The sequence below is a fragment of the Trachypithecus francoisi genome, unplaced genomic scaffold (genome assembly GCF_009764315.1).
Source record: "Trachypithecus francoisi isolate TF-2019V2 unplaced genomic scaffold, Tfra_2.0 Lachesis_group16, whole genome shotgun sequence".
Lineage (NCBI taxonomy): Eukaryota > Metazoa > Chordata > Mammalia > Primates > Cercopithecidae > Trachypithecus > Trachypithecus francoisi.
Genome location: NW_022681461.1, coordinates 28,864,737 through 28,892,253, shown reverse-complemented (window position 1 = coordinate 28,892,253; position 27,517 = coordinate 28,864,737). Strand labels below are relative to the sequence as shown.

Here is a 27,517-nt window from a genome sequence, read left to right as displayed (position 1 = left end):
TCCCATATCGTTTAATTAATTTGATAAATTATTATATCCTGAAATATTTATTAATAACTCCAGGAAATGACTTTGAGACAAAGTATATTAGTGAGAACTTGTGTTTACAACCCAAATATTTTTACTCTTTCAAGTGAGAGTCATTTCAGAGACAGTCTTGATAATTAATGACCTAATTGACTTATTTTACATTTATTATCTTTTTTGTTGAGCCGCAAGTTATTAATTTTTAAAGAATGTGGAACCAATTTTCTTTTTTCACACAAATGACTGTAACCATAAATATTAATAGGTTCTCAGAATTTAATGAAACCAGTCTTAAGAATACTGAAGCTGGCCAGGCGCGGTGTCTCAAGCCTGTAATCCCAGCACTTTGGGAGGCCGAGACGGGCGGATCACGAGGTCAGGAGATCAAGACCATCCTGGCTAACACAGTGAAACCCCGTCTCTACTAAAAAAATACAAAAAAACTAGCCAGGCGTGGTGGCGGGCGCCTGTAGTCCCAGCTACTTGGGAGGCTGAGGCAGGAGAATGGCGTAAACCCGGGAGGCGGAGCTTGCAGTGAGCTGAGATCCAGCCACTGCACTCCAGCCTGGGCGACAGAGCGAGACTCTGTCTCAAAAAAAAGAAAAAAAAAGAATACTGAAGCTTTCTGATGTGCAAAGAGGGATCTTTCTATGTAAGGCAAGCTTTAAATTTATGGATCTGATTCTTATATCAGCTATGGGCATGTTTGCATGGGTTACAAAATGGGTTATTTTATATAATACTTAATTTAACATTATGGCTGTTGCTTACCATTCAGCTATAATTTTGCTAGGAGTAAACTTTTTACATTTTGTTCAGACAGTTTATTTTCTTTTTTTGATATTGCTTGCCTTCTCAGTTATCACTGGGGAAGAAAAAATGCTTTAGAGCTAATAGAAAGGAGATGTACATATCCTGAAGGTAGAAATACTTCAATTTAAACTATCCTCTAATCAATAAGGAATTCAATTTTGTTTTTAGACTTCAATCAAAACATGAAAAGGGTGCAGGGACATCATTGACTCCACACTCCTAAATTACTTGTTTTGTTTTTGTTTTTGTTTTTTGAGGTGAAGTCTCACTCTGCTGCCCAGGCTAGAGTACAGTGGCATAATCTCAGCTCACTGCAACCTCCGCCTCCCAGGCTCAAGCGATTCTCCTGCCTCAGCCTTCCAAGTAGCTGGGACTACAGGCATGTACCACCATACCCAGCTAATTTTTATATTTTTAGTAGAGATAAAGTTTCACCTTGTTGGCCAGGCTGGTCTCGAACTCCTGACCTTAAGTGATCTTCCCGCCTCAGCCTTCTAAAGCGCTAAGATTACAGGTGTGAGCCACCATGCCCAGCCAAATCCACTGTGTTTCAAAGTGTGTTTTACAAATGCTGTAAACCCATGAGATATTTGATTTGCTCCATTGTCTTAAAATTATGAGTTTTTTCTATCTGTAATAGTTTGATATCACAGCAGTATAAGCATAAGGCAAAGTTAAAGTTGGTGAACAAATAAAACCAACTCATAGAATCAAAGATTATTTGAGCTGGAAGGAATCCTAAGATTTCCCAGGAAACAGTAAAAGAATGCCTTCTACTCTCTGGTCTGAGAAAAAATGATTTTGGACTTACCTACTAGCCAAGCCAGGTTTTGTTGTGAGAACAGAAATAATGACGTCATCATATCATATGTGCAAGGGCTTTATAAATTTTTCTACCTGTAAATTTTTTTGCTTCGTATTTTGAGATAATGGATTCACATGCTATTGGAAGCAATAACACAGAGAGATATCATATACCCTTCACCCAATTTCCCCCAGTGGTAATATCTTGCACAATCTTGCACAGCCTTAGTATAGTATCACAATGAGGAAATTGACTTTGGTGCAACCTACTGATGTTTTTCAGCTTTTTTCAGATTTCACAAGTTTTACATGCACCTGTGTGGTGGGGGAGGTTCTGTGCAATTTTAGACATACATAGATTTATATAACCACCACCATGGTCAAGTACAGAACAGTTCTTTCTCAAAGATGCTAATGGTACCGTTTTATAGCCACAGCTACCTCCTTCCCTGACGACTCCTTCCTAATCCTATGCAATCACCAATCTGTTTTCCATCTCTATAATTTTGCCATTTCAAGAATGCTGTATAAATGGAATCGTACAGTATATAACCCCTGAGATTGGCTTTTTTTTAACTCAGTATAATGCCATTGATATTCATCCAAGTTATTGCCTGTATCAGTAATGTGCTCCTTTTGATTGCTGAGTGATATTTCTTGGTATGGATGTATCACAGTTTAACATTCACCCACTGACGAACATGTGAGTTTTTTCTAGTTTTTGAGTGTTACAAATAAAGCTGCTGTGAACATTTGTATACTGGCTTTTGCGTGAGCATAAGTTTTCATTTCTCTGGGATAAATGCCTAAATTCAGTTTCTATATCATATGGTAAGTGCATGTTGAATTTTTTAAGAAACTGCCATACTCTTTTCCAGAGTGGTTGCACCATTTTACATTTCCACCAGCAGTGGATGAATGATCCGTTTTTCTCCTTATCCTCGCTAGCATCTGCTGTTGTCACTATTTTTTATTTTAGCCACTCTGATAAGTGTGTATTTAAGTCTCTTGCTAAAAAATTACTTGAATATATGCCCCAGAAAAGCAAAAGATAAATCTAATAAAGCAGTTTGGGTATATAGAAAAGAGCGGTGAAAAGACAGCAGAAAAACTCAATGGTTAAGTTTAATGCCTGGTAATATGCCTGTGAGACTATGCAACTGACAAGATTCCTAAGAAAAGGCCTGTGATACAGGAGTTTAACGTGTGTGTTTCTAATAATAAGCACTCCTGTGAGACTTCATCTAAATCTATTCTACAGCCATTGGTATTGCTTCATTATATTGTAATTACTTGATTACATGTTTAATGTTTGCTACTAAAAATCTGCTCTGTGGGAACTGTGGAACCTCATTTTCCCAGTCTTAGCTCACTCGAGAGTTCTTAACACAGCGTTTCTCTTGGTGTCAGTCTTCTGATGAAGCCTAGGAAGTAGCAACAGCAAACTTTCTTGGAATAGTGAATCTTACCTAGTCAATGAACGTAGTAAAAGCAGGTTTTAGTAATAACCTACACATGGTTCATCTTGAAAGAACCAAAGTAAATCATGTCAACATTGTGAATTTGTGGATAATTGTTTGGAGTACATTTGTATTGCTCATTTGGCCAAGGTCTGTTAAAGGCCAGTAAATTACTAAATTGCAACTGTGTTAACCTCTTCATCCCTCAGTTTTTATTTAGGTGGCGACTGGTGTCCCCATTTAAGACCATCCATACACCACAACTGTTCAGTAGTCTTGGGAGGGGGCTGGTGCCACTTGCTGCAGCTTAGTTCTGCTGAAGGTGGGGAATGGAAATGAGCTGCTGGCAGTAACAGAAGGAACACAATAATCTGTGCAAGATAGTGTCAAGGTAGCTACAAAAATCAAAATACTCTGTGTCGTTCATGCCTGACTTTCTATTAAGTAAGACAATTCCCAGATTTTACAGATTTTACCTCTTCTGGGTTTTGGTGGAGAGAGGGTTCCATCTTGGATATAACCTACAGTATACCGAAGTAGCTTAACATGTAAAACAAATCATATGTAATATGTAATCATCAAATATGTATATACAATACAATACATAATACTTTATTTCTTGGACAATAAGGATGCATTTCCAAGGCTTACTTTATTTGTAGGTTGGTTCAGGTAACATTTATTTAGACTTACTTTGAACCAGACAATCTATTACATACAGGTTCTCTCATTCATCTTCACAAAGCCCTGTGAAGTGAGTGGTATGATTCCCTTTTGACAGATAAAGAAGTGAATCCTCAGGAGAGGTTCAGCTTCCGCAGGTCCACAGAGCTCACAGTGCTGCATCCAGAACTTACACCCAGGTCTCTCTGACTCCAAACCCATGTTCTTTCATCATTACACTCTCCTTAAGGAGCTTATGTGTAATGGTGGTAAGGCCACTGAAATGAAAACATTAAGTAATAACATGGACAGATATAGGCAGCATGGGCTAGAAGTGCTCAATGACTGGTCCCCTAACTCTGACAAGGAGTTATAGGGGCAGATGCTGTAGGAGTCAGGAAGGGGCTCAATCCTAGTGGAGAGCTTGGTTTGGACAGAACAATGAGTTCATGAAATCTTGCAGCCTATTTCAAGGAAGGAGGAACAGAGGAACACAGTGCCAAGTGACTAAGGAACACAAAGTAAAATAAATAATCCAAACATTTAATTTTAAAAATTTAATGAAAAGCATAATCAAGCCCATTGACATTTGCCAACTGTTACCAACGTGCATGCACACGAAATCCTATTAAGTCAAAAGCGAGGCTTCCTTCTGAGCAATGCGATGGTTACGGGGGGGTTGATTGTTTCTGAAATCTTGCAAGGGAGGAGATTAGGGACTCGATGTGTGACGTTGAATCCTGTGTGAGCAGCTTTTGAGAATTCTGATTCACTACACAAACGGAAGGATTATCAAGTCAGTAGTTTGCTTTTTTTTTTTTTTAACTCTCACTTCAAACCAAAGTATTATCGAAATCTCTACAGAAAGAGTGAAAATGGGAGACTGAAAGTAATTTCCTCAGCTCTAAGAAATAAACTCCTTTTCCTTTCTTCCTAAAAAGAGATATTACCTAAAGATTGGAGAGTTGAAGCATTTCCTGAGTTTGTTGTTATATGTCTAGCGAGTTTTCATTTTAAGTAATTGTCCCACAGAACTTTATATATGCAATAATTCAAGTTAAGGAAAGCTAAAATCTGTGGGCTTATAAAATAGAACAATGCTATATCTACTACTTAGAGTTTCTGGCTTTTTTGTAAAAACAACCTACTGGTCTCTGATTAGATGACCCTAAGTGTAGGAGTAAGGCTGATATAGGCCCCAAATGGAAAGACCCACAAAGTATCTGGGGGAGAGCAAAGGAAAGGAAATGCCCCCATGGACCCCTCTCCTCCCTGTGGAGAATCCTGGGAGTGCAGAGAGAACAGCTATGGCAGGAAGGGGATGTGGCCACACGGGGCCTGATGATAGCAACTCTGGCTTTGAAGATGTCTCTGGAAAGGCTTTGAGGTTGGCTGCTGTGGATCTGGTTGTGGATTCTAACGTAAGCCAGTCATACAGATTGTGATGCAAAACAGAGCAGGGTTGCCAACAGCCAATCCAAAGATATAGGGGCGGCAAACCCTGGTGATTTACAAAATGCAGTTGAGGCTCCTTACCTTGGGAGGAACTTCTGGAAGCTGGTGAAGGACTGAGTTACAGAGATTTAAGGCATATTTGAGAGTTTCCAAGGTCTAGGAAAATATTACAAAGTTTAAAAAATGGTTCAGAAATGTGCCTTGTAATACATTACCCAGTGCATTGTGTACCTTTCAAACATGACCTTGTCTTTCTCCCAGAAGCTTTCAACTTAGGTTTAAAGAGTAAAGAGTAAAATCAATTTGATTTTATAGGGCTTAATTTTATTCATTCAACATCCAGCGCACATTTATGGAGTACCCACGGTGCTGTAGGACCAGGGCCTGCATGTTATTTTGTGAAAAGTAAAGTACTTCTTTGGACATCCAGCAGTTCTGAACCTTTCAGAAAAGATCACCCCATACTGGCTTCTGAGACGTTTAGGGCCACGTATGTGGCTCTTCATCCCTGTCAGTATCAGTCCACACTCTTTACATGCCCTTCTACCCTGCAACTGAGTGTCCCTTTCATATCACCAGTGTTTTTCCTTCAAAAACATTTTTAAATTTAGTGTTTTTTAAATTTTGAGACAGAGTCTCATTCTGTTGCCCAGGCTGGAACGTGGTGGCATGATCATGGCTCACTTGCAACCATCTCTCCTGGGCTCAAGCAATCCTCCCACCTTAGCCTCACAAGTAGTTGGGACTACAAGTACATGTCACCATGCTCAGCTAATTTTTGTATGTTTTGTAGAGAAGGGGTTTCACCATGTTGCCTAGTTTGGTCTGGAACTCCCGGGCTCAAGCAATCTACCTGCCTTGGCCTGCCAAAGTGCTGGGATTACAGGTGTGAGCCACTGCACTCGGCCAAATTTAGTATTTTGATCGAGCAAGTATAACTATTCTCTCCTCATTTTTGTCCCTTCAAATACTGTACTTCTAAGTGACAAGGTAGAAAATGTTCATGGGGGGGATATCTCCCTCCATAAGAATGAAATGGCCAAGGCCAATCTGTCATGAATTTATATATGACATGCAACTTTTCATAAAAAGTATACATCTGCGAACCTTTTATAAAAAGGATGTATCTGCGAATGTATACATCAGAAATATCTTTTAAATAAAAGGGATGTGTACTTCACTGGACAGATCAGTTGTCCATAGCTACTAAGGCTGCAGAGAAGTTAAAACTGAACGTTTATTTAAAATATCTCCATCCAGCCTTAATGTGAGCCTGGCTGACTGGAATTATTCTACATCTCGTTAACTTCCTCTCTTCATTTCTGCACACAAAGACCTCATTTGTAAACTTTGCCCATATTCAGCCAGCTCCAGATGTTCCAAAGACAAACCATTATAATGACCAACTCAGTGTTTGCTGCATTTTCATAAGCACCTGGTGATCTCTCTTCAAATGATGACGGGAGTTCTTTAGAAGCAGAGATTCTCCATCCTCTGATAGTCCTCCTTCTGAATTGGCTATCCAACTGTTTTTTTTTCTAGTTTGTTAGCAATTTCAGAAAGAGATCAACAGTCACATTTTCAAAGATCAGAGAAAGCCATGATTCCAGGTTGCAGATTTACTCTCTGTCCACTCAGATGTGCAGACAAATGTATTTACTTAAGTATCTATCAATAATTTTCCCTACTAGCATCCACTTCCTCAAACTTCAACTTATCAATTAATAATATTGCAGAGTCTTCTGGTTTAGACAGTCACCTCTCCAGTTAAATACTCTCTTTATTTAAAGTTGAACTCTCTCAGGGTATGTGTGAACTGTCCCTGTTTTATCCTCATTTTTTAGGTGAGCACCATTGGAAACATAGGGTCCTTGTCCCATGTGGACACACAGAGCTGAGAACATTGCCACAGACCTCCCCATACTTATGCATTCCAGCTCTGCCTTAACTGTCGCCCTCATGCCAAGTGCGGCTTTCAACTGTGTCATGTTGAGCCACTCTTGTACCTTCTTTAGTTTTGATTATGTACATATATTATTATTCAAAAAGTAAAATTAACTCAAGACCCCAAAGGATTTCTTTTTTCTAATGATACCTCTCAGAACCTGGATTTTCCATCACTTCTTTTAAAACTCACTCTGTAGGTATTTGCTGTTCTTAGATATTGTTTCTCAATACCGATGGTGACTTTCCAGGCCTCAGATTTTTCCTGCTCTATGAAAATTTCAACAATCCTAGAGCATGGATCAGCCAAGTTTTCTTTAGCCTTAAACCACCACAGGAATCTCAGTTGATAAATTCTGCCTTATCTTCCTGCCAAATTAATTATGTGTTGTTCAGCAAACAGTTCCGAATTTTCTCTCTGCAGAAGGCTCTGTGCTAAGACCTGTGGGAGGTACAAAAAATGAATAGGATGTAGTCCTTTTTCTAAGAAGCTTAGAGTTTAAACACTAAGTCTAAACCATCGAGGTCTTATTTATCATGGACAGATTCTTCCATTCTTCTTCTCTTTCTTTGTCCATAAGAGTAACATGAAAGGGGAAGGGTAAGTACTTTTTTCTTTTTACTAAGAAAGGCAGTTTACCAGAGTTGGTGGGCTGTAGCAGACAGTGGTGAGGGTTCCAGAATTTTACTTCACACATGGATGTGGATGTGGGGGCTTGGACCAAGTGTGGCCTCTGAGTCTCACGAGACAGCTGGCCTGTGCCTGGGCTCTCTGCTGTCATACCAGTTAAGCCACAATGAAGTAAATCATTCATGGTAAAGCCAACAAGAAGATATATCATATAATGAGAAGGATGTGACATTTTAACATGAGATATTAGTTTTAAGCCTGTTTACAAAATAATTTATGAAGACATCTTTATTTGAAGAAATTAAGTGTTTATAAAGAAAACAAACCAAATTCATCCAGTGTAGGAATCTGGTGAGTATATATATATATATATATATATATACACACACACACACACACACACATTATATATATATACATGTATATGGAATCTTTTTAAATGATGGATGACTATTTTTAATGCATATAAGGTATATTTTTATTACTTCAAGTTTTTTAAGTGTGAAAAAAAGAAAAAAAAAAAGCCTTGTTACAGGTTAATCCAGTACAGCCCAAGTTCTAAATCACGGCATAGACACCATGAAAAACACATTATTGCCAAAACTAGGCTAAGGATTTAATATTTATTTCATTCTGCTTTACCAGCCAAAATTGTATGACTTGTCACAGCCTGTATTTTCTCATTATAACATTAGCAAAGAACACTGAGCTTTATTGAGGAAATTTAATTAAATTGAAAAGAAAGTGTTTGGCTCTAACTAAACTGACACAATACAAGGAATTCTAGAACTGTGCTCTGAGGGGTCTACTTTGTGAGGAATGGCAGGCCCTTGGATTCATTTTTCCCTCAACCAGTATTTTCAAAAATGTCCATTTGCATAAAATCTCCAGGACACTATTTTGAGTTTTCTTATATTATTGAATTAACAAAAATGTATTTGCCAATCATTAACTCCTTGTTCAGCAACTAGATACTAGGCCAACTGGAAACATTACTCAGGATCCTTGGTACATCTTCCTGTCAGCTCCACGTTTTGTTAATTTGGTTATTTTTCAGATCTTCTGTCAAAGATTGATCAAGTGAGATGGAACATAGCAAGTTTTCTGCTTTAACTTAACACTTTAGTTAAGATCCCAAATTATTAATTTCTGTTTTTTTCTCTGCCATCTCTAGCTCATCATTGGCAAAGAGTAAGTTAATGCTAAACAGGTATAGATATGCATTGTATCTAAGCATTTCAAAATAGCACACTAAACTTTAATTTTGAAAAGTTTATACAATAAAAATATATAAAAATAGACCGAATATTGTAATGAATCCACATATACTCTGTGCTCTATTTTTAACTCATGGCCAATCTAGTTTTTTTGGTTTTGTTTTTTGTTTTTTACTGCCTCTCTTCCCATATAATTTGAAACACATCCGAGACATCACATCATTTTACTCATATGTATTTTAGTAGGAATCCCTAAAAGCTAAGGGCTCCTTAAAAAAAAAAAAAAAATACAATACCATTATAATGGATTAAAAATATTAATAATTCTTACTAATCATCAAAAGTGAGTGTTCAAATTTCTAATTGTTTCAGAAACAACTTTTTGTATTTTGTGGTTTGGATCGGGATTTAAATAGGATCTACTTACTGAGTTCCTTGTCACTCTGCTTTTTTCATTTTGAAAGTATTTGTTGGGCCCGGCGCGGTGGCTCAAGCCTGTAATCCCAGCACTTTGGGAGGCCGAGACGGGCGGATCACGAGGTCAGGAGATTGAGACCATCCTGGCTGACACGGTGAAACTCCGTCTCTACTAAAAAATACAAAAAAACTAGCCAGGCGAGGTGGCGGGCGCCTGTAGTCCCAGCTACTCGGGAGGCTGAGGCAGGTGAATGGCGTAAACCCGGGAGGCAGAGCTTGCAGTGAGCCGAGATCGCACCACTGCACTCCAGCCTGGGTGACAGAGTGAGACTCCGTCTCAAAAAAAAAAAAAGAAAGTATTTGTTGACGATATTGGGTTGTTTATCCCAGAGCATCTGGATTTTGCTGATTATATCCCAGTGTTTCATTTAACATGCTCCTCTCTTGTGTGTTTTTTCTGTAAATGGGTTGTAGGATCCTACAGGTTGAGTCAGATTTAGGTCTGACTTCATATTTGGTGTCTCCCCTCTTCAGGAGGCACATCATGTCAGAATACCTTTCTTTCTGCAATGTTAGGACCCGTTGATGACCACTGATTAGACCCGTTCATTTATCAGGAGTTGTAAAATGGGGATGTTCTAATTTTATTATATGTCTACTAGACTGCACAAAGGAATTTTAAACAAGAGTACCTGTCACATCGTAGGTGCTCAATAAAATATGTATTGAATGGGTTAATTTCCATAAGAACCCCTGTGACAAGGGAGCAGAGGACAGGAAAGCTAAGAAGGTCTTGAGATGTGTTCCATCTTAGGTCCAGCACCAAGCATTCTTGGATGATTGAAGAGCCTTTGCAATTGACCAAGCCTGTGACATACTGTTCTTGCAAAGGCTTCCTAAAGAAAAATGTGATAGTCTTACTAGACTTAAAGCTCAGCCTAATTTATAACAAAACAACCTTGCCTTTTATCTGCCATTTAGCTGTATGCCTACTAAACACTAAATCAAAAGAATCTCTATAAATATCAGCCTGATTTTTGCCCTTGACACAGTGTATATAAAACACCTATGGTGTGGGTAGGTTTGAAAACACTGTAGGCTTTTATCTTTATTTTTCTGACAACACAGAGCACATAATCACAGTAAATGTTTTCAGTGCCAAAAATCTGTTCATGGGCATTGTAATCATGATGCACAGCTATCGAGTTCTTATATTTAAGATACAAGGTGTAGTGTCTTACATTCTTTGCTGCTGAATATTTTGGTCTTCACTTACTTACACCTGTGGAAAGCAATATAACAAATATTCATCCCTACTGTGTTCAGAGCACACAGCAAGATGCACTAAATCAAACTAGTCTTTGTTGAGACATGAAGTCTTGTGTGTATGGTACAAAGAATATAGATGTAACCTGAGGTAGAATTTCATATGACAGAGGGACACTAATAACATGCTTGGGTCTTCAGAGGGGAGACATATCCCACTCGTTTGTTGAAATCATTAGTAAATTTGCATGGAGTAGGGACAGGCTTTGAAAAAACAGTAGGATTTGAAAAGATGGTAAGGACCATCTAGAAGAAATGACATGAGCAGAAGCATCAGAGTTTACATCTTCAGAGCACATTCAGAGGTAAAGAGCTCCAGTTAGACTAGCCTGGCAAATGTCTCTAGGCAGGCATTAAGTAACAAAAAAACACTGGCTGGTGCATATTAGTGAGGACTTTCTATGTCAAATTGAAGCACTGGCACCAAGCAATGGTGAGAGACTGAAGGCTTTGAGTAGGGATGTGATGTGACCTGGTCAAGCACAGATGTCAGAAATGAATTCGTGAGGAAAGAATGGGAAACTGGGCCAGGTGTGGTGGCTCACGCTTGTAATCCCAGCACTTTGGGAGGCCGAGGCAGGCGGATCACCTGAGGTCAGGAGTTCAAGACCAGCCTGACCAACATGGAGAAACCTCGTCTCTATTAAAAATACAAAATTAACCAGTCATGGCAGCATGCGCCTATAATCCCAGCTACTTGGGAGGCTGAGGCAGGAACATTGCTTGAACCCGGGAAGCAGAGGTTGCGGTGAGCCGAGAACATGCCATTGCACTCCAGCCTGGGCAACAAGAGCAAAACTGCATCTCAAAAAAAAAGAAGAAGAAGAAGAAGAAGAATGGGAAACTGAAATTAATTCTTTATCATTAGAGAGAATGAACGTTTTGATAATTAAGAAGCTGCAGGTTTGGGTGACTCAATGAAAGAGAAGGAGCCATGAAGTATGAAATCATATTAGAATGATTTCAAATAAAAGAGGAAAGTGAGGAAAAAGAACTGCTTTGGAGTGAGATAAGAATTTAGGGTTGTAGCACGGCCATATGTAGACATTTAGAAGGCTGGTCATGGTGGCTCATGCCTGTAATCCCAGCACTAATTTAGGAGGCCGAGGTGGTTGGATCGCTTGAGCCCAGGGAGTTCAAGACTAGCCTGGGCAGCAAGGCAAAACCGCATCTCCACAGAAAATTAGCCAGGTGTGGTGGCATGTGCCTGTAGTTCCAGCCACTCGGGAGGCTGAGATGAGAGGATCACCTGAGCCCAAAAGGTCAAGGCTGCAGTGAGTCATGTTTGCACCACTGCACTCCAGCCTGGGTGACAGAGTGAGACACTGTTTCAAAAAAATTTTTTTTAGTTTAAAAAAGAAGTTTAGAGATGTCCTGAAGGAAGTATATTGGGCTGCAGCTTAGGAATGAAGTCAGATTAAATGCAACAATTTAGGAAATTTCTGTAGAAAGATGGTAATTGGAATCCACCTTTAAGAAGCTCTCAAATCTATCCACTTCTCCCTTGAGCTCCCCAGCTACCCCTACTCATTCAAGTATTACCATCTCTTACCTGGACTGTTGAAATACCTCCCAGTCGAAAGTAGGTACTTCCTGTGGGATCTTCCCACAGCTCCCTGATGTTTTCCCTCCAGACCTTATTACAATGTGTAATTCGGGCCTGTTTAATGTTGAATATGGAATAGTTATCTGTTGGATTTATCCCTGAAGATCCATCAACTTCCACAGTGCGTGGCACTCAAACATTTTTTTTTTTCCAACAAAAGAGTCAATGAATGTAAGTACTAGAAAGTAGAGAAAAGAGTTAGAGAACTTTAGTGAACACCTTTAGGGCACAGGAAGAAAAAGTGGGAAAGTCAAATAGAAAGATAAAGAACCAAGAGAAGCCAGGGCACAACAGCTAAGGGAGAGGGGAGATTCCAGGTGGGGTGGTCATAGGGATTGATTCTGCGGATGGAGGAATAACATGAGTAGCTGACATTAACTGAGTGCTTTTTGTGTGCCTAAGACTTGGCATGGATTAACTCAGTTAATCTTCACAATAACTTTGATGGGAATTATTTGGTAGGAATCCTTATTATAGAGATAATACAGGTGAGAATAGACACCAGAAATGTTAGATACTTAGCCCAAAAACAAACAAGTGGAGGAGCCATGAGTCAAACCAGGCCATCTGGTTCCAGAGCAAGTAGTCTTAACCACCCTGCAGCCACACCAGCTCCTGCTAGCAACAGGACAGAAGATAGTTTAGTGGGCTAAGGAGTGTGGTGTTAAAGATGCAAAAGCAAAAGGAGGAGCAGCTGCTCTTTGTAGTCTTTAGTCATAAAGAGAGGATGGCAATGCCTATGATTCTGAGTTAGGATATTTCCACATTAGGTCCCCAAATCTACAGAAGTTACAAGAGCACTCTATGCATCACCAGCCATGAAAACCTGAGGAATATGCTCTTATTTCAGGAACAGGTAGTTTTTGATCATGTCTTCAGGGTACTCTATCAGCTGCTTTGACATTGACTCTGACATTGACTTTTTTACTACATTCCAGTGTTGTTATTGACTTAAATTAGTTCTTGAGTGAGAAGGAAGAAAGAATCTGACTTTGGCAATAAAAAGCCTTGCAGTATTCCAACTTGCTTTTTCAGTTTTAAATAGTTCTGTGAATCATTCCTGTTTCCTTTTTTTACAAGTGGGGAAGTAAAGTCCTGCCAGAGCTAGATGGAAGGGCACCTGTATTTGCATTTTAACCTGAGTTTTGAATAGCAAATGCACAGGTACAAGATCCACCAGCAGCAGCAAGGTCCTGCAGACATTCTGGAAATGTGCACCTGAATGATGAAGTGGACCAACTGGTGTCTGTCATGTTGCAGAATGTCGCTCACTCTTAAAGCTCACACATGTTAAGTTGTTGGCAGATTTATCAATTCTTTTAATTAAAGGAATAAGATGATATGAGTAACGGAACTATTTTGTTCCTAATTGATGCAAATCTTAAAAATACGTGACTAAAATCTGTTCCCAGAATTTCTCATTACAGAAGCCTTTTAATTTGTTTTAAGATATATGCATATACATTTCTCTTTTTGTTCCTTCAGATTTCTTAATCGATGGTGATTTTTCCTAACCCAAACTCTAACTGCAATGATCAGCTTTCCACATATGGGGATAGAATTTTTTTTTAAGCCTTCCACTCTGAAAGTAGGGGTCTCGGCCTCACAAGGACAGCTCAGCCCCCTTTCCAGATGCTGGCAATCCAATAGAAGAGCACAGAGGAGATGAAGCTCTTTTTAATATTTTTTATCACTTTTTCAAAAGTTAATTCTCTCTTGGAATTTATTCTTAAAAAAAAAAAATGGGCCCCTTACAGCATCAGAATAGTGTCTTACTATATCCAATACTTCAGGTTGGACCACACAGCCTGACTTTGTCTCACCTATAAAATTGCCCAGTTCTCTTAGGCCTGTTCATGGGCAGGGAGAAAGACTGCAAGTACAAAACACATGGTTCAGGTTGAATATTGCAAGAAAAATATAAGAAAAAGTATTTCATTTTTTAAAAAAACTTCTTAACAATTCATGGATGCTTTGCTGAGGAAAATGCTTTGCAGAGGTTGAATATTGCATGACAATATAAGAAAAACTTTTTTAAAAAAAGCATTTTAACAAGCAGAATTAATTCATGGATACTCTGCAGAGGAAAATCATGGTGGCAGGAATGCTTTTAAGCTTGACCACTCCTAACTTGAATGAACGATTCTGGGTGCCTGTTAGGAACATCCACAGTGTTGTCGGAGTCTTATTACAACTTGCTTTTGAAGCCAGCTTACTGCTTTGGAGGAAACGTTGACAAATGGATGCTTCAGGCTGCGCAGGGCACAACACTGTGTTTTTGCCAATTGAAAATTCCTGCGTTGTCAGCCATCCAGGCCATACCCCTTGGTATCCACAAACCCAGAGCTTCTAAAGGAATTGGGATTTGCCAAAATGACACTGGTAAGCAGGCCAGCAATATGGTTCTATTTTTGTTGGCTAATTTAGTGACATTTGTTTTCAGAAGTGTAATTCTAGGAATGTTTACTTCAAGCTCACACCGGTTGTCTCTTGAGCGAGTGTGAGGGATAAGTTACCGTGAATTATAATCATGGTGATAAGAGCTAGCAATTAATTAAACACTTTATGCTGGGAACTTTTCTAAGCACTTGACTTGCATCGCCACGTTTAACTTTTACAAGCACCCTATATGATAGGTAATATTGTCAGCATTTTACAGATGAAGAAACTGAGACACAAGGAGATGATGTGACCTGCCTAAGGTCATAGAGTCCATGCTCTTCATCGCCCATCCCCCATGTCCTTATCCAAGTCTCTCCGAGAAAGGAAGCACTAGCACTGATAAATATGAGTAGGGAAATTAGCATCTGCAGATGGTCATTCATTGTGAAGAGTTGATGAAGCTGTCTGGGTGGGTACTGTTCCGGAGCCATCGTTTCAGTATGATTGAGAATTAGAAAGGTTAAGGCCCTTCTACCACTTACTTCCGTCTGAAGAAAGCATCCAATATCTGTTAGTGTTTTCTTTCAAAAGTCTGGCCCTCAGTGCTCCTGACGTAAAACAGTCTTTCTTTCTCTCATGGTCTGTGCTACCGTATGGTGCAGTGAAGCACTGATACACCTCCATGGAGAACCAACCAAAGGGTCTGGTTCTCAAGCATTGGATCGGTGGTAAGAAGCATTTCCCATCACCCCTCCCTTCCTCCTCCAATCTTGACATCACTCCTCCTTCCATCAGGAAGGCTGGTTCCACATTGTTATCAGGCCACTCTTAGATCACTTGGGTTAGAAAATCCCACAGCCCGAACCTCTTAAGTGATAAGATTCTACTCTCAGCTCCTGCCTGACTCCCTTCTGAACTTGACTTTTTGAGAGAAGAAGCGTGAACCCTCTGGAATAATTGATACTCATTTGCAGCGCACTCTCAGTTCTCATTGATGGCAAAGATGCCTGTAATGCAGAATAACCATATTTTTCGAAGGCCATATGCCATAGTTCACAAAGCCTTTTCTCAGGTGGCATCCATGAAGTGGCAGCCACAGGTAACTGAATCTTCAGGCCTGATCCCCTCTTTACTATATCATAAATCTCAAAAGGCAGTTGGGCTGAGCAAGAACAAGAAGCATAAGAAATTCTGGATTATTTTATCCCTAAACAATGATCTATAGGCTATGATCCTTGAAGGTGTTTCCTAGCTAAAGTATAGGAACAGCTTCTCATGTTGGTTCAGAGACAGCTGTTCTGACAACCAGCATTGTCTTACTTTTCTGCACAGCTTTGTGTGAGAAATACCAGGTATTAAGAAGTCTGTTGTAGGGGAGAATCATACAAACTAGTAGAAAAAGAACTTTATCATAGAGGAAAACACCCCATTTGCAGGCATTCTTCCTGAACACTGCTCTTCCCTCTGAAAAGGTCCTGAGTGTCAAAGCCCCACCTATACCCTGAAGCCATCTCAACAGACTCGGACCTAGACCTTGTCTCCTGTCATTTTCTTTTCAGAGCATTGCCATCTCTTTTGTCTGGCTGCATCCAACTATTTTTAATTCCCTTGCCTCCCTACTGTCTGCTGAGTGGATAATTAAACATGAAGTACTATGCTTTGTTGAGATTATATGTTTTTAAAGGACTTGCGACAGGAAACTGAACGGCACCTTCGAAAGACGGACTTTGAGGGCTGGGCGTGGTGGCTCACACCTGTAATCCCAGCACTTTGGGAGGCCGAGGCAGGCAGATCACGGGGTCATGAGTTCAAGATCAGCCTGGCCAACATGGCGAAACCCTATCTCTACTAAAAATACAAAAAATCTGGGCATGGTGGTGGGCACCTGTAGTCCCAGCTACTCAGGAGGCCGAGGCAGGAGAATCGTTTAAACCCAGGAGGCAAAGGTTGCAGTGAGCAGTGCATTCCAGCCTGGGCGACAGGGCGAGACTCTGTCTCAAAAAAAAAAAAAGAAGGCCGGGCGCGGTGGCTCAAGCCTGTAATCCCAGCACTTTGGGAGGCCGAGACGGGCGGATCACGAGGTCAGGAGATCGAAACCATCCTGGCTAACACGGTGAAACCCCGTCTCTACTAAAAATACAAAAAACTAGCCGGGCGAGGTGGCGGCGCCTGTAGTCCCAGCTACTCGGGAGGCTGAGGCAGGAGAATGGCGTGAACCCGGGAGGCGGAGCTTGCAGTGAGCTGAGATCTGGCCACTGCACTCCAGCCTGGGTGACAGAGCGAGACTCCGTCTCAAAAAAAAAAAAAAAAAAAAAGAAAAAGAAAAAAAAGGTTTTGAGAAGAAAACCACTAACTTCCCACAAGTTTAAGATTATGAGAACAGAATTCAGACAAAGACACGTTCTAGCTGTGTCTTCATGCTGAGGAAGATACAAGCTTGTAGAAACTATTGGTTGTTGGTTTCTCTGCTTTACTGCTTAAGAGTGTGGACACTGGTCCGGGCGTGGTGGCTCAAGCCTGTAATCCCAGCACTTTGGGAGGCCAAGGCGGGTGGATCACAAGGTCAGGAGTTCCAGACCAGCCTGGCCAAGATGGTGAAACCCCGTCTCTACTAAAAATACGAAAATTAGCTAGGCGCAGTAGCATGTGCCTGTATTCCCAGCTACTTGGGAGGCTGAGGCAGGAGAATCGCTTGAACCTGGGAGGCAGAGGCTGCAGTGAGCTGAGATCGTGCCACTGCACTCTAGCCTGGGTGACAAAGCGAGACTCCATCTAAAAAAATCTCAAAAAAAAAAAAAAAAGAGTGTGGACACTGGAGTTGACTGCTTGGGTCTCTGTCACTTATGTGCTGTGTGATATTGAGCACATTACCTTGTCTCTCTGTGCCTCCAGTTTTTCATTTGTAAAACAGAGACAATAGTAGTACCTAGCTTATAGAGTTGTTGAGAAGATTGAATGCAAATGAGCTTTGTAACACTGACACATGGAAAGCACTCAATCCCTGCTATTAGCGAAACTTTTATGGAGGGTTGAGAAAACATGTGCTTGCTTCAGATTTGCATAAAATTCCCATCTAGGAGCCGTTATGATAATCCTTCCTGCATGTGGCCTAATCATAACCTCAAGTGATTTTATTTTGATTCTTCATGTCTCAGCCACCACCCTGGGAGGAATAACAGGAGCTGTGTGTCTGTATATCTAGAGCTCTCTGATAATGAGTAGATGAGACGAACAGGCCTTTGGGTTGACTGGCTTCCTGGTTCTTTTTCTCATTCAGGTACTAGAAAGCTTCAAGATCATGGACTATAGCCTTCTGCTGGGAATTCATTTCCTGGATCATTCCCTCAAAGAGAAAGAGGAGGAGACCTCACAAAATGTGCCTGATGCTAAGCGACCTGGGATGCAGAAGGTTCTCTACTCAACAGCCATGGAATCTATCCAGGGTCCAGGGAAATCTGGAGATGGGATAATCACAGAGAACCCAGACACGTAAGTACAGCCACACACCCACCCACCCTCTTGATTGTGGTAGCCCACATCACTGGGTAATTATAGACAGTCACATTCACCTTAGGGTGGGACTCCAGGAACTAATTTCTACTTGGTGCTAAAATGGGTTAAACTGGTCTCCATGTCTATTCATTTAAAGATAACTAGATGAGTGACAGTTCCTCCAGTTATTACTCCTTCACCCACTTGGTTTCTTTTTTCAAATGGCTCCATTTATTTTTTTTAAACAATGGCTGAAAATGTTTTTGTCCCCATTAACTACATATTCAAAACATTTACCGCAAGAGGAAAGAATAAACTTTGAATTTGAATAAACATGTTTTATTGTTTATTTTTTATTTTTTTGAGACAGAGTCTCCCTCTGTCACCCAGGCTGGAGGGCAGTGGTGCCATCTCAGTCCACTGCAACCTCCACCTCCCAGGTTCAAGCGATTCTCCTGCCTCAGCCTCCAAAGTAACTGGAATTACAAACATGCACCACTACATCTGGCTAATTTTTGTATTTTTAGTAGAGATGGAGTTTCACCATGTTGCCCAGGCTGGTCTTACACTCCTGGCCTCATGTGATCCACCTGCCTTGGCTTCCCAAAGTTCTGCGATTATAGGTATGAGCCACTGAGCCCAGCCTGAATAAAGAGGTTTTAAGCAAATACACAATGAGAATGATGTTCGCAATTCAGAGTTTTTTATCTGCCTAAGGGGATTCTGTTGTTCTAGTCTTGCACCCTGGCAGATGTGGTCTCTCACCTCAGCCAGATGTGATAGTAACTACAGGATTAATTTGCATGTATAAAGTGCATATTGACTAACAGAAACAGTTGCAACCAAAGTAAGTTATTGAAATGGTAGACTGCATCAGGTATGTGTACTAGCTGAGCAAGGAGACTGGATGAAAGAAATCATTTTCCACGGCCATAAATGCCTGTCTTCTAGAATTCTCCAACAATGACTAAACCATGGGCATATTTCACTTTTGTAAAGGAAATTAACACATATTAAATCTTTTTTGAAAAGTTATTTCTTGCAAATCAATCTAAATGTCCAATAATCAGTTAAATTATCCTGTATCAGTGAAATACAATAAGGCTATTAAAAACCACATTAGCATTGAATATAAGGAAATGTTTATCATTTAGCAAGTAAAAAATGTAATAAATAATACCCCTTCTCGACTAATACACACACACATATACATATATACTAGAAAAGTATACCAGATGTTAATAGTAGTTATCTTTGCATCCTAGGAATAACTGTTTAATTATATTTTTCCTTTGTGTTTTTCTGTATTTTATTTTTAAAAGTAAATATACATTACTCTTTTGATCAGAAAAAAAGTATTGCATTTTTTGAAAGGAATATTTTATAATGGTCTAAAAATTCTTGCTCATAGTTTAAAGTAGGAACAAGTTTTAAATTGAATTCTTCCCATCCAGCTCTTCAGAGTTAGCAGTTATCATATTATTCTCCTTTGTAGGGAAGTATTAATACATCATTCTGGATTCCCAGGATGACCTTAACTGATGCCCAAAAAACAAAAAGAAAAGAACAAACAAAAAAAAAGATGAGTGGGAGATAGCCCAGAATTCTTAAAAATGGTCTATTTTTATTTTCAGTCTATTTATTAGAAATGATTTTTTAACTTTCTATTCTTATAATATGTAATCAAATATTTTCTCTTTTGCTCTATCAACAGAATGGGAGGCATTCCAGCTAAAAGCCATAGGGGAGAAAAGCTACTTTTATTTATGGGCATTATTGACATTCTACAATCGTATAGGTAAGAAGTTTGAGGAGTGGTCTTTTATTATTTCCAAATCAATCTACAAAAGCTTCTGAAAAATCACCAAATGAGAGTGATTTTATATTCTCTTTTTAATTTTTCCATGGATGTTTAGGTTAATGAAGAAGTTAGAACATTCCTGGAAAGCTCTTGTTTATGATGGGGTAAGTGACTTATTTTCCTTATTACACTGTATATATTTCTGCTTTCTCAGAGACTTCAGAGTATGTGCAGAAAACTGTGTTGCTACACTCTAAGAGGAAATGAAACAACAGTCTTTATCAACTCAGAATCTTAGGCTAGTAGATCAGTTCAAATTTGAAAATAAAGACAACATAAATTTGAATAACTATTCAAATATATGACATCCAGCCCTAGCGGCCAGAAAAACAAAATGATATCTGTGTCTGTGTGAAATCCAAAGGACCTAACTTTGAGAGGGTCTTTTTTTGTAGGGATGATTAGTAGGGCAGTTGAAATGAAGTTCTCACACAACCAAGCTACAGTAAGTGTGAGCCCTGATTCTGATGGTGAACAGCCTGGATTTGAACTCTGCATTCACTGCTGAACTAACCACGTGACCAGGCACAGTGCTGGTTATGTGGCCTCTTACCCTTGTTTATCACCTATACCAGGGGGATAGTAATGACACCTGCCTGGTGTGAGCATGGAACAAAATAGTGCATTTCAGTGTTCAACACAATGCCTAACAAATACAGACACAGAAAGTGAAAATTTTTCATTGGTATGTATTTCTGCATCAACATTTATATATGCTGGCTGCCTGAGGATGTCTTTATTATTATTATTTTTTTTTTTTTTTTTTTTTTGAGACGGAGTCTTGCTCTGTCACTCAGGCTGGAGTGCAGTGGTACGATCTCGGCTTGCTGCAACCTCCACCTCCCGGGGTCAAGCAATTCTCCTGCCTCAGCCTCCCAAGTAGCTGGGTCTACAGGCATGTGCCACCACGCCTGGCAAATTCTTGTATTTTTAGTAGAGACAGGGTTTCACCATGTTGACCAGGCTGGTCTCGGACTCTTGACCTCAGGTGATCCACCTGCCTCGGCCTCCCAAAGTGCAGGGATTGCAGGTGTAAGCCGAGAATGTCTTAATTGATGTAACTGAAGAAAAACATCAGTTATCAAAGAGCAGTTTCTCCCACCTTTCTCTCTCCTTCTTTCTCACATTCTGTCTCTGTCTCTGTCTCTGTCTCTCTCTCTCTCTCACACACACACACACACACACACAGTTCCATCTAGACATTAGATTTCTACTTCCTGCCACTAACAACATTTATTGGCCTAAGTTAATAACTTGAAGTAGCAATTCCAAAGAATATTTTCGTCAAGGATTTGGTCACACATTTCCTCTTAAGATGTTAGCAGATACTTTCTTTTGAAAGAGAATAAATTATAGATGATATTCTTCTTCTTTTTTGGAAAGGAACACATAATTTCTCAGTTCTGTGGAAGACTGTTAATAACCTTTCAGCATGAAAGATCTACATTTTGTCCACCGGCTAAGGACTGACTTCAGTCAGAATGCACTTTTAAACAGCAGGTTCACACATTTATTTCCAAGAATTAACCTCTAAGCTGGGTGTAGGGGCATGTGCTGGTAGTCCTGGCTACTCAAGAGACTGGGGCAGGATGATCGCTTGAGCCCAGGAGTTCAAACCCAGTCTTGAATATAGCAAGACCCTGTCTCTAAAAGAAAAATTTTAATTAAAAAAAAAAGAATTAACCTCAATCTTACTCAAATCAAAAATTCCTCCTATGAAAGAAGGTCAATATGGTAGGTTAATTTTATGTTTCCTTCAAGCTAAGAAAGGAAGGGACTGCATACATAGTACCTTGAACATTGAAGGGGAGAGAGTGAATACCCTCATTCCATTCCCCTCCTATTTTCTGAGACCATTTCAGTTTCCTGTTAACAGATGGATCTGAATCGTCTAGTCTTGTACTGACCAGGTGCTTCTAAGGGTCCCCCACCTTTGTCTATTTAAAACCCAACACTTTGCAGGGAGACCAAGGCGGACGGATCACTTGAGGTCAGGAGTTCGAGACCAGCCTGGCCAACATGGTGAAACCCTGTCTCTACTAAAAATACAAAAATTAGCCGGGCGTGGTGGCACATGCCTGTAATCCCAGCTACTCAGGAGGCTGAGGCAAGAGAATCACTTGAACCCAGGAGACAGATGTTGCAATGAGCCAAGATTGTGCTACTACACTCCAGCCTGGGCGACAGAGCAAGACTCCATCGCTAAATAAATAAATAAATAAATAAACCTATCATTTGTTTTTCTTTTTTTTTTAATGAAAATTTCTGTGCTGTATATATCATGAACTTATTTTTGTTTGTTTTCAGACATGGCTCTTACTTAAACAGTGTTTATTCATGCCAAAGGGAACAACAACGTAACTTCTCTTTATAGGCAAGGGCTGAACCTTGATCCTCTATGGATACCCCTTAGGCTCTTGCCTTCTACTGATATTTCTAAATTACTGCCTTGTTGGAAGAATGTGTCCACTTCAGGCCAGAAAGAGTACATTTTAAAAGATGTAGCAGGGCCAGAAAGAGTACATTTTAAAAGATGTAGCAGGGCCAGACACAGTGGCTCACACCTGTAATCTCAGCATTTTGGGAGGCCGAGGAGGGCAGATCACTTGAGGTCAGGAGTTTGAGACCAGCCTGGCCAACATGGTCAAAACCTCTCTACTAAAAAGACAATAACTAGCCGGGTGTGGTGGTGGGTGCCTGTAATCCCAGCTACTCATGATGCTGACGCAGGAGAATCACTTGAACCTGGGAGGCAGGAGGTTGCAGTGAGCCGAGATCCGCCACTGCACTCCAGCCTGGCAACAGAGCAAGACTGTCTCAAAAGAAAAAAGAAAAAAAAAGAAAAGAAATTTCTCTATTGGAGTCCATAAACCTGAATTCAAAATGAAGCATTATAGAAGCAAATTTACTATGTCTGCAAGTGTACAGCTTAGATACATGATTTGGATAAATGATTACTAAATAAACATAGAAAATTAGCTCCTGTATCCATCCCCTTTCCCTTCATCTACCCCCTTTCCTGGATTTGTAATCAAATGACCCTTCAGCCCTAAAGACTCCTGCCAAGCACGAGAGAAGAATGGCATTAACAGTTTAATTCAATTCAACTCTACGCAATCAGCAGAAAATTCAGGGCAAAGGAGTCATCTGTTAGCCTTGTCTCCTAGGAATCCTCCTAGCATCTCCTCACCTTGTTATTGGGAGATGAGACTAGAACTATTTTTTAGCTTAAACGTCAATGTCACTCTTACTTTAGGATAGTTTTGTTTATGTCCCCAATTTTTGTTCATGATTAAGGGAGTTACCCTTCATTCCAGATGACACTTGATGCACTGATTGCCTGTATGTAAAAAAAGAAATTAAAAACTCCTCCCGGGACACAATGTTGTGAATGAGGACAGCTGTTTTGATTGATGTAGCACAGTTTTTTTGCTGACTCTCCCCTGCTCGGTTTGGTCTTGAGCGTCTAGAATCTTTGTTCCGATTGAGTCTATGCCCTTCTTCCTCAGCCCCAGACTCCTGGGCCCCGCGGGACACAGGGCATTCCTGTTCTCTATCTCTGGGCCACCTTTGGTTAAGAATGTTGGCTGACAGAGAACCAATTGCATAGATCTCTCTTCTGACTTGAGATGAGCACTAAGAGGTGACCCTGTGATCCTGTTTTTTGTCTTTTCAGGACACTGTTTCCGTTCATAGACCAAGCTTTTATGCAGACAGATTTCTAAAGTTCATGAATTCCAGAGTTTTCAAGAAAATTCAAGGTAAGATTCTTATGAAATTTTTTTTTTTACTTTTAGCAGCTAATTTCATTATGTATCTTTGCAAAATTTTTACTGAAAGAACTAACGCATTTCTCTCCCTGCAGCAGTTATCACTTAGTAATTATGGTTAAGTAACCCAGTCTGGTGTTTATTGATGTCCTAATCATTAGAGTCCTGTTTAGTGGTGAAAAAATTTAGAAGCTATCTAAATGTCCAACCATATAATATATTGGTTAAATATATTATGATACAGTCAAATAATGGAATAGTATGCAATCAATAAAAAAGGATGTGTTAGCAGCACATTTAGTTTGTTAAATATAGATGTATTCACCTTGTATGTAGTTATCAGTCTGTATACCTTAAATGCACAGCAGAATTCTAATGGAATATACAAAACAGCAGTTATTCTCATGGGACATTCTCCAGGCTAGATCATATGTTAGGCCACAAAACAAGTCTCAATAAATTTTAAATGACTGAACTCATACAAAGTATCTTTTCTGATCACAATGGAATGAATCAATAAACAGTGAAAACTGAAAACTTGACAAGTATTTGAAAATTAAACCACACACTCTTAAACTACCAATGAGTTAAAGAAATTACAAGGAAATTAGAAAAACCTCAGAGATGAATGAAAATGAAAACAAACCTACCAAAAATTTATGGGATGCTGTGAAGGCATTGCTCAGAGGAAAATTTATAGCTGTAAACTCTTACCTTAAAAAAAAAAAAAAAAAGGAGGCCGGGCGCGGTAATCCTAGCACTTTGGGAGGCTGAGGCGGGCAGATTACTTGAGGTCAGGGGTTCAAGACCAACCTGGCCAACGTGGCGAAACCCTGTCGCTACTAAAAATACAAAAATTGGCCAGGGTGGTGGCATGCACCTGTAATCCTAACTACTTAGGAGGGTGAGGCAAGAGACTTGCTTGAACCCAGGAGGCAGAGGTTGCAGTGAGCCAAGATCATGCCACTCTACTCCAGCCTGGGCACCAGAGTGAGACTGCATCTCAAAAAAAAAAGAAAGAAAGAAAAAAGAAAAATATCAAATCAATACCCTAACTTTAAACCTTGAGTAACTAGAAACAGAAGAGGAAACTAAACCCAAAGCTAACAATGCTTATTCCAGATCAAGGGAGTATGTGGGCTCTTATTTTCCTTTATATTGTTATTTATTAAATTTTCTACGATTAATATCTGTGGGTATTTTTTAAGACGTGAAAGGAGAAAATAACCCTATATATAGTTGTTTTATAATTTTGCTATTCTGTGATCCAATTTCATAAACTAAAACATGATAATTTAGCCACACACAACTGAAAAAATAGAATGTTCATATTTTATATTTAAATAAGACGAATTTTCCTGGTAATATTTATCGGAGATTTTTTAATTAATGAAAGTCAAATACTTGCAATGTAAAAATTTTGGAAAATACAAAAAGATGAAAAAAAATGAAAATTCTTGAAATACCACAACCCAGAGATATCCACTGCTAATATTTTGATGTACTTTCTACCAATCTTTATTTCTATGCTTTATGTATTTACATTAAAATGGTAGCATAATGGTACACAATTTTAGGTATAGTACTCTTTTTTCACATAGCATTATAACACGAATAGTTTATAATGTTATATTTTCCATATCATTGTATATTCTACAGGGCACCATTTGAAATTGCAACACATTAAAATTATATGAGTGTGATATAATCTATTTTTTTTGCCAGAATCTATTTAATCATTCTTTCAGTATTGGGCATTTACATTGTTTCTCCTTTTTCTATGTCTTACTAGTTTATGAACATAATTTCAGACAAATGTTGTGTCCAAATTTAGGATTATTTCTTCAGAATGGATTCCAAGAAAGGGGTACTAGGATAATAAAATGCACGTAACTGCACAGAGAGATTGTGCCACAGAAGGCTCCCATGAGAGCCTGTATTTTACCAGCCCTTAGCCAGCATTGTGGTTTTAAATTATGCCACTCTGATAAGTAAAAAATGTTATCTGATTGATTTATTTTGCATTTCTTAAGTACTGGTAAGGTTCAACCCTTATTCATGTTTATTAGCCATTTATAGTTCCTTTGAGAATTGAGCTTTGTAACATTTGACCATTTATATTGGGTGTTTTTTTTCCAAATTATTAATATCAATTCCATGTTTTGAAGATATTAACCCTTTTTTTAACCTTATTTCACTCTAAGGGAAACTTTCTTCCACATTTGACTCTCCCAATGGTGTCTTAAAATTGCTGTCAAATTGACATCACCATAAATTACTTGCCCAAGGTTTCTTTGGCCTAGAATAGACTATAAGATAGTGTTTATTGAGACTGCAAGCTTACATGAATACCAGCTTGTGGTTCCTTTTTTTTTGTTTTTGTTTTTGTTTTTGTTTTTGTTTTTGAGACAGGGTCTCACTCTATCACCCAGGCTGGACTGCAGTGGTACGATTTTGGCTCACTGCGACCTCTGTCTCCCGGGTTCAAGCGATTCTTCTGCCACAGCCTCCCGAGTAGCTGGGATTACAAGCATGCACCACCACGCCCAGCTGGTTTTTGCTTTTAGTAAAGATGGTGTTTTGTCATGTTGGCCAGGCTGTCTTGAACTCCTAGCCTCAAGCGACCCACCCACTTCAGCCTCCCAAAGTACTGGAATTACAGGCTTAAGCCACTGCGCCCTGCTCTGGTTCCAATTTTTAAGAAAGATTTTTTCACCTTTCTTAGCCCTGTGCCAAGATTGGAAAAACATGGGTTTCACTGCAACCCCTGGTGCATTTTGGAGGATGCAGCCCTTTAATGTTCCAGCTTTGGTGAGCCTCCCTTAGGAGACTCTCCATCTTGGGAGGTTTTTCTTTCTTAGGGGCATATAAATTAATGCCGATCAGTGGCATCTTCAATTTCATAAAATATGGCATGTGTCACAGATTTTTCCAGTTTGGAGAATGCATCAGGTTTTTAGTGGAACAAGTTTTTTAACTCATAGGTAATCAAATCTATTGACATTTTCCCATTTTGATTTTTGATTTTATTATCTATTTTTTAATAATAGCTTTATTGAGATATAATTAAGATGTGTACGCTTCACCCTTTTAAAGCATACAGGCTTATGATTCTTGATTTATTCACAAAGTTATGCAGTCATCACCATTTTCTAATTTTTTAAATTAATTTATTTATTTATTTTGAGATGGAGTTTCACTCTGTCGCTCAGGTTGGAGTGCAGTGGCGCAATCTTGGCTAACTGCAACCTCTGCCTCCTGGGTTCAAGTGATTCTCCTTTCTTAGCCTCCCAAAAAGCTGGGATTACAGGCGTGAGCCAACACACCCAGCTAATTTTAGTATTTTTAGTAGAGATGGGGTTTCACCATGTTGGCCAGGCTGGTCTTGGATTGCTGACCTCAGGTAATCCACCTGCCTCAGCCTTCCAAAGTGCTCGGATTATAGGCATGAGCCACCATGCCCGGCGATTTTCTAATTTTAGAAAATTTTCATTACCCCAAAAAGAAATCACATACCCATTAGCAGTCACTCCCCATTCCATCCTCTTCCCAGCCCCTGGCAACTACTGATTTACTTTCTGTCTCTATGGTTTTGCCTATTCTGGCATTTCATATAAATTATATAATGTGAACTTTTCTGTTTGGCTTT

General features: G+C 39.5%; 1 protein-coding gene across 5 annotated transcripts in view; it reads left to right on the top strand.

Annotated features, from left to right (window-relative positions):
- PIP5K1B (phosphatidylinositol-4-phosphate 5-kinase type 1 beta) overlaps positions 1-27,517 on the top strand; it is a 310,533-nt gene that overhangs the window by 198,741 nt on the left and 84,275 nt on the right. For all 5 annotated transcript variants that reach the window (XM_033237154.1, XM_033237155.1, XM_033237156.1 and 2 more), the window contains 4 exons: positions 18,023-18,234; positions 19,952-20,035; positions 20,154-20,202; positions 23,775-23,859. In XM_033237154.1, the coding sequence (XP_033093045.1) occupies positions 18,023-18,234; positions 19,952-20,035; positions 20,154-20,202; positions 23,775-23,859 (430 nt within the window). The remainder of the gene's footprint in view (positions 1-18,022; positions 18,235-19,951; positions 20,036-20,153; positions 20,203-23,774; positions 23,860-27,517) is intronic.